Source organism: Bufo gargarizans, chromosome 2 (genome assembly GCF_014858855.1).
Source record: "Bufo gargarizans isolate SCDJY-AF-19 chromosome 2, ASM1485885v1, whole genome shotgun sequence".
Classification (NCBI taxonomy): Eukaryota; Metazoa; Chordata; class Amphibia; order Anura; family Bufonidae; genus Bufo; species Bufo gargarizans.
In genome coordinates, this window is record NC_058081.1 from 603,766,893 (window position 1) to 603,779,799 (window position 12,907).

Here is a 12,907-nt window from a genome sequence, read left to right on the forward strand (position 1 = left end):
TATACCGCAACTACTATAATACATCTGCCTACCTACAAGATTATAGCTACTATAATACTGCCCCCTATGTACAAAAGTATGACTATAGTAATACTGCCCCTATGTACAAGAATACAGCTACTATAGTACTGTCCCTATGTACAATAATATAACTACAATAATACTACTTCCTATGTACAAGAATATATCTACTATAATACTTCCTTTATGTACAAGAATATAACTACTAAAATACTGGCCCTATGTATAGTAATATAACTACTATAACACTGCTCCTATGTACAAGAATATAACTACTATAATTCTGCCCCTATATACCAGAATACAACAACTAAAATGCTTCCCCCCTATGGACAGGAATATGGGATTGAATACGGTATTCTTATGTGAGTAGAGCTGCTGTTGCATGTACCTGGGGTCTCAGTCACGGGGAACCATATAGCTTCTCCCACCAGTATAACCCAGGCACAGACAGCATGACGCTTGAGAAATGAAGTGTCTCCTGCAGGCTGTGATCTCAGTAGATGCTAAGTCTTACCGCTGAGCAGTATAATCAGGAAGTATTCATGTGAAATACACAAAATAGTTGCACAGAATTGCCGTACACTGATGTGAAAGCCGTTCCTGCACAAAGAAAATATAATGTGTGTCATTCTTCAGCTTCAGAACTGTTTAATTGCAGCTGGCTCTGCACCCTTAGCTTCACGCCGAGAACCTTTCAATGGTTTTGTTTGTGAAATGACATTTCGTATGTGTGGCTAATCGTGAAAAAGACTGTAGCAAGGAGCTGAAGAAAGGGTGGGGGAATTATGCCTCCACGTACTGTATGAAGGGGTCTGGCCTCAGCATTAAAGGGCATCTGTCAGCAGTTTTGTACCTATGAGACTGGCTGACCTGTTACATGTGTGCTTGGCAGCTGAAGACATCAGTGTTGGTCCCATGTACAAAGAGCCTGTTCTAGGTGAAATGGGGCCCTGGGGCGAAAAACAATAAGCCCCCCCCCCCCACGACACTTGCTGACTTTAACGTCCCCCCCCCATCATTACAGAAATACAGCTCCCCATACCTCTTACATCCAGTGACGTCTCCTTTGATGTAGATGTTCTCTGTCCTCGTCTTCTCCTTTCAGACCAGACCACCATTTTGTCGCCATTTTCCGATTCTGCAGTTTGACAACAAAAAATAATAATCTTAGTGTACTACTTTTTCATCATCCTCTCATCTTCTGGACAAATCATCCTACTACCCCCAATACTGTGCCGCTGTGCTCCCCAATACTATACTGCAGAAACACATAATACCCCTGATAATACTAGTACCACACAGAGCCCCCCATAGTGCCCCATAATAATGTGCCAGTATCAAGTGCCTCTCTTCCACCCCCCATGTGCCAGTAACAAGTGCCTCTCCATGCCCTCCCATGTGCCAGTAATAAGTGCCAACCCCCCATGTGCCAGTATCAAGTGCCTCCCCCCCATGTGCCAGTATCAAGTGCCTCCTCCCATGTGTCAGTATCAAGTGCCAAACCACCCCCATGTGTCAATATCAAATGCCAACTCCCCATGTGCCAGTTTTAAGTGCAAACCCCCCCATATGCCAGTATCAAGTGCCAATCCCCCCATGTGCCAGTATCAAGTGCCAACCCCCCACCCCCATCTGCCAGGATCAAGTTCCTTCCGCTCCCCCCATGTGGCAGTAAAAGTCCAGTATAAAAAAATAAAAATAAAAAAAACACTAATACTTACCTCCATCACACAGCGATGCGATGCAGGCCTCTTCCGGTATGTGTCCCGCGCTGTACGGCTCAGGCACAGGCCTGCACAGGCCTCTGATAGGCTGCGGGCCTTGTGCCTGCGGCATATCAGAGGAACAGGGAAGGGAGACGTCTCTCCCTCCCCTGCCCCACAGCACAGGCATCTGTATCGATGTCCTGAGTACGGCGATATAGATGACTATGGAGATGAGCGCTTCCACAATGGAAGCGTTCATCTCCGCGTGACCTGCCGCGGGCCCCCTTCCCGGAGCCGGAGCGAGGCCCCCACCAGCGCAAGGCCTCACAATAAATAAAAAAAAGGCTCGGGACTGGCCGGTGTCGGTGGTGGGCTTGGGGGCTTGCCCCCCTTGCCTATATGGAAGCGCCGGCCCTGCATGTACATATGTGCCTGCATTGCTGAGAAAAATGAAGTTTTAATATATGCAGATGAGCCTCTAGGAGCAATGGGGGCGTTGCCGTTACACCTAGAGACTCTGCTCTCTCTGCAATGGGGGTGGTCTGCACTTTAATTGACAAGACCAGGCATGATTATGTTTTCACTGCCTTGTCCTGTCAAAGTGCAGAGTGCTCAGCAGTTACAGAGAGAGCAGAGCCTCTAGGTGTAATGACAACGCCTCCATTGCTCCTAGAGGCTCATTTGCATATATTAAAACATAATTTTTCTTAGTAATTGGGGCACATATAAACATGAGACCAACACAGATGTCTTCAGCTGCCAAGTGCACATGTCACAGATCAGCCAGTTTCATAGGTACAAATCTGCTGACAGATGCCATTTAACCCCTTAGTGACCACCCATATGCTTTTTTACAGTGGTCACTAAGGGGCCTTAGGCTGTGCCGCCTCTTTTTTAAGGCGGCCCAGTCTAAGCGCTGCCGCGACCCTGCTCTAACAGCCCAGACCGGCAGGAGTGCTGATCCGGGCTGTTTAACACTTTACATGCTGCGGACAATGGCGCCCACCGCATGTAAAGTGCTGACAGAGGGACTGGACTGCCATCGGCACCCCGCAAATGCAATCGCGGGGTGACGATGTGCGTGAAGGCTGGCAAGGGTCTGATATAGGCCCCAGACCAGCCTTCAGTAATTTCCAGCAGGCTGTGACTCTCTGGTGCAGCCTGTTGGTCAATGTTAGAATAGCATTGCCATTAAAATGCAATATATAGGGATAGTGCATTGCATTTTGAAAGCAATCAAAATACAGTCTGTTATAGTTCCCCTTGTGGGACTATTAAGTGGTAAAAAAAAAAACGAAAAAAACACATTAATTAAATTTAAAAAATTCCATTAAAAAATTACACTTTTTTTTAGATTGAAAATACGCTTTTCAATTAAAAAAATAGCAAAAAAAAATATCTCCCCCATATGTTTGGTATTGTCGCATCCGTAACAACCCGGACTACATAAATATCACATACATTATCCCGTACAGTGAACGCCGTGAAAAAATACATGAAAAAATTGCTAATTTATTCCTAGTTCCCACTGAAAAACGTAATAACAAGCGAACAAAAAGCGCCATTTACTCCAAAATGATACCAATGAAAAATACAAGTTGTCCCGTAAAAATCAAGCCCTCACAAAACTCCATAGAAAGAAAAATAAAAAAGTTATGGGTCTTGGGGTTTTATTTAAAAAAAGTAGTAAAACGTTAAAAAACGATATGTATTTGGCATCACTAATCGTACATAGAGAATAAAGATATTATGTTATTTATACCGAAAAATTAACCTTGTAAAATTTATAACGTAAAAACGCAGTGAGAGTATTGCTGTTTTTCCCATGTTCCTTCTAGAAAGAGTTATGCCCCTTTTACACGGGCGAGAATTCCGTGCGGGTGGAATGCGTGAGGTGAACGCATTGCACCTGCACTGAATCCGGACCCATTCACTTCAATGGGGCTGTTCAGATGAGCGTTGATTTTCACGCATCACTTGTGCGTTGCGTGAAAATCACAGCATGTTCTATATTCTGCGTTTTTCACGCAAGGCAGGCCCCATAGAAATAAATGGGGATGCATGAAAATCGCAAGCAAGTGCGGATGCGGTGCAATTTTCACACATGGTTGCTAGGAGATGAGCAACCCCATTAAAGTCAATTTACTGTACTATTTTCCTTTATAACATGGTTAAACAGGAAAATAATTGCATTCTTAATACAGAATGCTTGCTAAAATGTGGCTTGAGGGGTTAAAAAATAAAAATAACTTGCCTCATCTGCTTGTTCGCGCAGTCGGCATGTCTTCTTTCAGGACCTGCCAAAGGACCTTTGATGACGTAATAGCGCTCACCAAGTGGTGAGCGCGGTGACGTCAGCGCAGGTCCTGCTGAATGAAGATAGAAGATTACATCATCCAAATAGAAGATTACGTCATCAAAGGTCCTTTGGCAGGTCCTGAAAGAAGAAGATGCCAGCTGCGCGAACAAGTGGATGAGGTGAGTTAATTTTTTATTTTATTTTTAACCCCTCATGCCACATTTTAGTAAGCATTCTGTATTAAGATTGCTATTATTTTCCATTATAACCATGTTATAAGAGAAAATAATAAAATCTACAGAACACCAAACCCAAACCCGAACTTCAGTGAAGAAGTCCAGGTTCGGGTACCACAATCAGTTTTTTCTCTCGCGCGTGCAAAACGCATTGCACTCGCACAGAAAAAAACTGAGCAACGCAACGCAATCGCAGTCAAAACTAAAATTGTGTACTCACTCACACAATTTTCCCTGATCGCAGACGCAACGCATCCGCGGACCTAATCAGGACATGCTCGTCTGCAAGGGGCCTTAATAAAAGTTAATCAGAAAGTTATGTGTACCCCAAAATGGCGCCATTAAAAACGACAACTTGTCCCGCAAAAAACAAGCCCTCATAAAGCTATAGAGACGGAAAAATAACAAAGTTATAGCTCTTGGAACGCGATGATGAAAAAAGGAAGAGTAAGGCCCAAAACAGGCAGGTCACTAAGGGGTTAAGTGTCCCAAACTAAAGAACATCACAGTTCCAGCATCCCAGATGTCTCCTCTCCTGAACCAGCGGTGTCTACACAACCCCCAAGATTAATATAGTTATTTTTGGTTGGGGTGGGTCATATAATAATCATTTCTGGTATAATTTAATATGCAGGTAATAGAAGAATAAAAGTACAGGAATATTCCAATAATCTGGAATTCATTGTTCCTGCTAAGAGCAAGATTATCAAACATTCTGGATTATTGGACACTAGTTTCTAGTGCTCTTGTGATCAGACATTTGCCATGTTATAAGCCGATCGGGTTCTGACTCCGGTTCTTTTACCATAATTTACTAAATCTCGCTGGTGACGCGCTTTTCCCCGCAGTGGTTGTGTTATATGGTTGTGTTGGACTGTGAGAATAGAAGACTGTACGGTGGTGGTAACTTTTAGCTGTAATACTTGAGGGCGAGTCCCCTGTCGCCCCTCCCCCCCCCTCCCCCCCATATTAAAGCTGTATGAGCAGATATTACTCTGATGTAAAGGCTTCAGCTCGTTAAGCTGCATGAAATGCGTCACGCTGGCCAGGAGTTATTTAAAATCTCAGTGTGAAACAAAGGATGAGGGGTCTTTGATCTATATTACATAACTCTATTCTATCTCACTTTAGCAATTAGGCTTCTATATACAGTCTCTACGGTGTGTTTTAGGGTCTTTCACTCATTTTATGATTCTTATTCCATTTTGTTTCATAATCTTTTATCCATCTTATGTCATGACTACCTCTCTTGTGAAGTATGAAATCCAGCCTACTTGTGCACCCCAAAACCCATGCCTGAGCCCACGTCTCTACTCTACCAACTCTCACTTGAGCAGCCCAGGCTTGCAGAACTCTCTTCTCCCTGGATGCTCTATGGGGCAGTGTAATGGTATGGCCCATTTCACACAAGCGAGCTTTCCACACGGGTGCAATGCGTGACGTAAACGCATAGCACCCGCACTGAATCCTGACCCATTCATTTCAATGGGTCAGTGTACATGAGCGGTTTTTTTTCACGCATCAGTTCTGTTCACGCAGCCCTGGCCCCATAGGAGTGAATGGGGCTTCAGTGAAAAACGCATTGCGTCCGCAAGCAAGTGTGGATGCAATGCGTTTTTCGCTGATGGTTGCTAAGAGATGTTTGTAAACCTTCAGTTTTTTTATCACGAGCGTGAAAAACGCATCAAAACGCATTGCACCCGCGCGTAAAAAAATGGAACAACTGAACGCAATCGCAGAGAAAACCGACTGACCTTGCTTGCAAAATGGTGCGAGTGTCAGTGAACTCATCCGGAGCCAATGCGTCACGCTCATGTGAAAGAGGCCTATGTTTTGTGAATTTTCCATCCTCAATTCCCCCAACACCTGACCATCATGTCATTCATACTGCATACTTGCCCTTATGTCTATGGACTGAAACACTTTGATTCTTTTCCTTTCCAGAAGGAAGCTTTCAGGAAGCAGCCAGAAGAAGCTATCGATATTGACTTGGATGACCCCGATGCCAACGCAGCCGCCGCTAAAATCCAGGCCGGTTTCCGTGGTCACATGACAAGGAAGAAAATGAAAAGTGGCGATAAAGATGTAAAGCACAAAGAGGGTAAAGAAGGCAGCAGTGCGCAGGGAGAGCATGACGGGGATTAGACCAGGATTGTATGAGGTCAGTATCTGCAGGATCTATGCACTGTAGGTATCATAATAATAATCTTTATTCATATAGCTCCACTATATTCCGCAGCTCGGCAGCCGTGTCTGATTCTAGAGCCCAAACCTTTCAGGTAATCATGAGTGTTCAGTAGTCACAACCACTTAAAGGGGTTGTTCACCTTCAGAAGGGCTTTCTGCCAGACCCTCCTACGTAGCCGGACCTGTGGAGCAAAGCATATTCACCTGCTCTCCGCTGCTGGGTTCCAAGTCCTTTGTTCCCCTATTGCCACCTCATTCTGCTCTTCGCATGTCAATGTCTTGTTTGACACAGGTCTCGTGGCCACTGAAGCCAATGACTGGCCACAGTGATGATCTGTCCCCTGTGTATCAAGTGACCCACTGCGTTCATTCATTAGCTGCAGCAGCCATGAGACCCCTATCAAACAGGATGTGAAGACCAGAGAGACAGCAGCGGTGGGGGAACAAAGGGCCCAGAAACCAGCTGCGGGAAGCAGGGGACTGTCACGGGCTACATTGCAACTTATGGTCCCAGTAAAATGACCACAACCTGTTTCTGTATACGGGAAAAGTTGTGCAAAATTTTAAAAAATTCGGACATGGTCGGATTTCTTGTGATCAATGCAAATCGCCTGTGACCTTATACTCGATAGGTAAATATTGAGGTCATGTGGCCGTATGTGTACCATGCAGCCCGAACCGTCTTGCAGAACCGTATTGTCACTGTCACCTCACGTCAGCATTCAGGATCTGTAAAAGGTCAGGCTGATCTGTGACAGCAGCATGTGGTGGATTAGTGAATGCTGGATTAAAGGAACTTTACCATACACAAGTAATTGCCCCTGTTACCTGACACAAACAATGCACTCGTTACCTTGCAGGGGTGCACAGAGTTGGGCATCAAATTAATTTTTGCCTCTAGGAATCTCACCAGGCCACTGTCCCCCTAATTGCTGAGAGTTAATGCAGTTATTTCATTCCTTACCTACAAACAGTGCAGTCAAATGCCCAGAGCCGCTGCACCGTGCCGCCTGTGACCGTGAGGGCAGAAAAATGTGCACGATGCTGAGTCCGCTGTGACCACATGCAAACAGAACCACTAAGCGAGCAGCAGGCAGCGGAGACCAGAACCTCCAATTACAAAAAACTCTAAAGCTCTCTGAGCAGTCACTGTACTCTGCAATGTTTTTTTTGCGTTTTTTTTTACGAAATTAATGCAAATAGCAACAAAAATCCTGAACTTGTAAATGCAACCTTACAAGTATCCTTATACAAAGCAAAGAAAATGCGGACACCATCAGCAGGTAGTAATAATTCCCAGATGCAGCAGCCAAACAGCAATATCTTCTCAATTTTTTAAATCTTATATTTTCTCCTCTACATAAATTACCACGTATCAACCAACACAGGGGTCTTTCTCAGACTGTACGTCTGGGGCACTCTCCTGCCATACAGACGCTCCCATGACATAATCACACAGATATCAGATTTCTTTTGTTGGATAGGAGTCAGCAACATCTTTTCATTATTGAACTCCATTAAATTAACCAACATTTATAATGGTCCTTTTATCCTGTGCCAATAATGGGGCCAACGTTTGTGGAAACACTTGTTCCCGATAATTGGCCTGCTGCGATCGCTCGCCCCCATACAGCAGAGGTGATTGATGCATGTATATGCAGCCGTCATCTCTTCTGATGATCAGACAATTATTGGAAACATTTGATTTGTTCCCAATAATTGCCTGAAACATTGGTCTATGTGAAATGACCTTAAGGCCTCATGCACATGACCATATCCACTTTGCGCTTTGCAAATCGTCAATCCACAAAATACAAATGCGATTCATGAGCCGTTGGCATTTCTTTTTGCGGACCTAATGACTTCAATGGGTCCGTGTTCTTCATTTTGCATCTTTTTGCAGAATGATTGGGTGCTTTCTGCATCCATATGTCCGTTCCGCAAGAATATAGAATATGTCCTATACTAGGCTGCAAAATGCGGACAAGGGACCCATTGAAGTCAATGCATTCACACGATGGACGATATCCATATTTTGCAGATCCTCAATTTGCGGACCGCAAAATACGGTCATGTCCATGAGGCCTTAGGCTCATCACCATAGCTATGAAATAGTAAATACTAAGCAGGTGGCTCACTCTGGTTTATCACGATCGGTGCACAGGTTCAAAAGAAACACCCCTAGTTCTAATTGGTATATAAATGTGGAATAGAACCGGCACTCAGAACTATGGGAATTCACGTGGGACCGAGATGTATAGTTACATTTTTTTATTAAACAATAGACCCTGTGTACACTGGGTTCGGGATACTTATAAAATGTCACAATCAAAAAGGTCACAATAAAACAATAAAAAACATCTAATTAAACATACTGCCCATATATTTTTCTATGCCAGGGAAAGCTGCATCCGTATCTTCCCCAATGGGTCCGACTCGTTGGGTCGCAGCTGTCTGTGGCAAAGCAAATCGGGGCTGCTTGTATCCCGATGCGGTATACAAATAGCAATTTGTCTGTGCATGCAAATCGAATGTAAACTGTAAAATATAAATAAATACACTGTCTGAAGGGTATCGCAATGCCAACGCAAATACTGGCTTGTTCTAGTATTTTTTCTTTATAGTGTCGAGATTATCCATCCACTATGATTGTCTCAAATTATCGGGTGTGCTGGATGTTGTTACAATTGTCCAGCAGGTCTGTGTAGCACACTTATTTGTATCGTTTTTGCTGTGCAACAATGTGGTGCAACTCCACTTGTCTCAGGATTTTTTGTACTCACTGTGGCCTCAATGAAGCCATTCTGCGGGAGGGTTACTGCCGTGGCGTCCCACGCTTCCACCTTTCTCCGCTATAGCTGTGATGTTTCCAGTTCTGTCCAAGTCTCGTCTCTGCTCTCGCGACGGACCTGTCTCAACAGATTGATTTACGTGAGTCCTGCACCAATCCTTGTGGTGTATGTGGCAAAGGCACGTCTTTGTAATAGATGAATAGTTCTTCTTTCAGTACATGGCCATGCACCGCCGGGATGTATATCTCACAGGTCATTGGGCGTAATACCTGTGAGATATACATCCCGGCGGTGCATGGCCATGTACTGAAAGAAGAACTATTCATCTATTACAAAGACGTGCCTTTGCCACATACACCACAAGGATTGGTGCAGGACTCACGTAAATTAATCTGTTGAGACAGGTCCGTCGCGAGAGCAGAGACGAGACTTGGACAGAACTGGAAACATCACAGCTATAGCGGAGAAAGGTGGAAGCGTGGGACGCCACAGCAGTAACCCTCCCGCAGAATGGCTTCATTGAGGCCACAGTGAGTACAAAAAATCCTGAGACAAGTGGAGTTGCACCACATTGTTGCACAGCAAAAACGATACAAATAAGTGTGCTACACAGACCTGCTGGACAATTGTAACAACATCCAGCACACCCGATAATTTGAGACAATCATAGTGGATGGATAATCTCGACACTATAAAGAAAAAATACTAGAACAAGCCAGTATTTGCGTTGGCATTGCGATACCCTTCAGACAGTGTATTTATTTATATTTTACAGTTTACATTCGATTTGCATGCACAGACAAATTGCTATTTGTATACCGCATCGGGATACAAGCAGCCCCGATTTGCTTTGCCACAGACAGCTGCGACCCAACGAGTCGGACCCATTGGGGAAGATACGGATGCAGCTTTCCCTGGCATAGAAAAATATATGGGCAGTATGTTTAATTAGATGTTTTTTTATTGTTTTATTGTGACCTTTTTGATTGTGACATTTTATAAGTATCCCGAACCCAGTGTACACAGGGTCTATTGTTTAATAAAAAAATATAGCTATGAAATAGTATGCTAGCTGCTGGACTCCCAACAGGAAAGTCCAGATAACCACAGAGTTCTGACTGTCAGTTATAACTTAGTTTTGGAGCACAACAGTACCATATACAGAACTTTGTTAAAGGGAGCCTGTCATAAACGTTATGATGCCCTTACTGAGGGCATCATCAGCACAAAGTAGTGACAGACGCAGATTTAATCAGTCTGTCTAATCTGCCAGTGTTCCATGCCTGTACATCAGTTGCTGTATAATCCTTGCATCCAGTGCTGAAGTAGAGTCACAGGCTTCCGGAGAAGAGTCCGGCTTATTTATGAGTGCCCGCAAACCTCGCCAACCCACACAGCCTTTCCCTAGGAGAAAACTGTCAAACAGCGGCAGGTGAGTGGGAGGCAAATTCTTTTCCGTCACGCACTGCAAGGATTTTACAGTAAGGGCTGCACAGGCATGTAACATTAGCAGATAAAGTGACAGACTACTCAGATCAGCATGTCTGCCACTATTTTTTGTTGCCCTCAGTGAGGCCAGCATAAAATAAATGACAGGTTACTAGTGTTCAGCGAGCATGCTCGGCTGAACAAACTGCGCTAAATAGCTTGCAATTGTTTGGCTGCTGCAGACAGCGACATTATCTGCGCTACATCTCCTGTGTAACGTGTGCGCAGTCTAAAAATATCTGTGACATCCAGTGTACTTTTTCCGTAGACGCTGCGGACAGTGACATAACCTGCGCTACATCTTCTGTATAACATTTGCGCATCCTAAAAAAATCTGACATCCAGTGTACTTTTTCCGTAGATGGTGTCCGCTGCGGACAGTGACATTACCTGCGCTACATCTCTTGTATAACGTTTGCACATCTTAAAAATATCAGTGTCATCCAGTGTACTTTTTCCGTAGACGCTGCGGACAGCGACATTATCTGCACTTCATCTCCTGTTTAACGTGTGCGCGTACTAAAAATATCTGTGACGTCCAGTGACATTACCTGCGCTACATCTCCTGTATAAAATTTTCGCAAATATCTGTGACATTGACTGTAATTTTTTCTTAGCCGCTAGTGACAGCAGCGCCATTACCTGTGGTACCTCTCCTGTATAACATTTCCGCATCCCAAATCTGTGACATTGACTGTAATTCATTTGCGCATACGCTTAAAAAAACTGCGCTACTGTACGTGTGACATACTTGCAAGCATATATACCATTTAATATGATGAAGGCGAGCAGTAAGTGCCCGTGATGCTGATGAAGCACGCAGAGGCCGTGGCCCTGGGCGCGGTGAAACTGTGCCTGCTGGCAGAGCACAAGAAACATACTCATCCACGATACCTAGCTTCATGTCCCAGTTTGCAGGGCGGCGCAGGACACCACTCTCAAAGTCACCAGTGCGAGCAGGTGATCGATTGGATTGCAGCAGATAATGCTTCCTGTCGGTTAAGCACCACCCTGTCTTCCACAAAGTCCAGTCTTAGTAGCCAAGAGTCTGGTCAACAGAATCCTCGCCCTGATCCTCCTTCCTCCCACCATGGAGAGTCTTTGCAAACAAGTGATCCCACACTCGGACATTTCGAGGAGCTCTTTTCAGTGCTATTCCTTAATTTGGGCCTCTCGCCAAGCCTGCTTGAAGAGGGATATGAGGAGATTTTGTGCCCTGATTCCCAAACTCTTGAGCATCCACAGTCAGAAGAAGATGGCGTTGGGGAACGGCAATTAGTGTTTCACGAGGTGGCTAATGATGATGAGACATAGTTGCCAATAAGTCAACTGCAATTAGTGTCTCAAGAGGTTAATAATGAGGATGAGACACAGTTGTGTGAGTGAGGTTGTTGTTAGGTCAACAAGTCAGGAGGATGAGCAGAGTGAGGAAGTGGAAGAGGAGGTGGTGGACGATTAAATTACTGACCCAACCTGGGAAGGTGGCAAGCCAAGCGAGGACAGCAGTAAAGAGGGGGAGGGATCCGCAGCACCGTAACAGGCTGGAAGAGGCAGTGGGGTGGCAAGAGGGAGAAGGCGGGCCACACCTAACAGGCCCGCAACTGTTCCCCGTAGCACCCCTTGCGGAAATCTCCCTTGCCAAGGGGTAGGTGTTCCGCAGTCTGGCGCTTTTTTGATGAAAGTGCGGATGATAAAAGAATTGTCATTTGCAACCTGTGCCATCCCAAAATGAGCATGGGCATGAACACTAGCAACCTCACCACCAACAGCATGATCCGCCACATGGCATCAAAGCATCCTAATAGGTGGGCCGAACGCCTGGGTCCACAATCGGTGTCTGCGGGTCACACCACTGCCTCCTCTTCCCCTGTGTTACGTGCTGGCCAATCCCCTGTCCAAGAAGCAGGCCCAGATGCCTGCCGCCCTGCATCTGGACTTTCGCAAGCACCATAAGCTAGCACATTCACTTCTGTGTCCCAGTGCAGCGTACAGATGTCCATACCCCAGGCCTTTGAACGAAAGCGCAAATACCCAGCCATCCACCCACAGGCCACAGCATTAAATGCGCACCTTTCCAAATTGCTGGCCTTGGAAATGTTGCCATTTAGGCCTCCTGCACACGACCGTAGGTCTCCCGTTGCCGTATTGCGGACTGCATTTGCGGATCCGCAATAC

General features: G+C 45.2%; 1 protein-coding gene across 2 annotated transcripts in view; it reads left to right on the top strand.

Annotated features, from left to right (window-relative positions):
- SPA17 (sperm autoantigenic protein 17) overlaps positions 1–12,907 on the top strand; it is a 102,178-nt gene that overhangs the window by 77,260 nt on the left and 12,011 nt on the right. For both annotated transcript variants that reach the window (XM_044281971.1, XM_044281970.1), the window contains one exon: positions 6,210–6,426. In XM_044281971.1, the coding sequence (XP_044137906.1) occupies positions 6,210–6,410 (201 nt within the window). In that variant the 3' untranslated portion in view covers positions 6,411–6,426. The remainder of the gene's footprint in view (positions 1–6,209; positions 6,427–12,907) is intronic.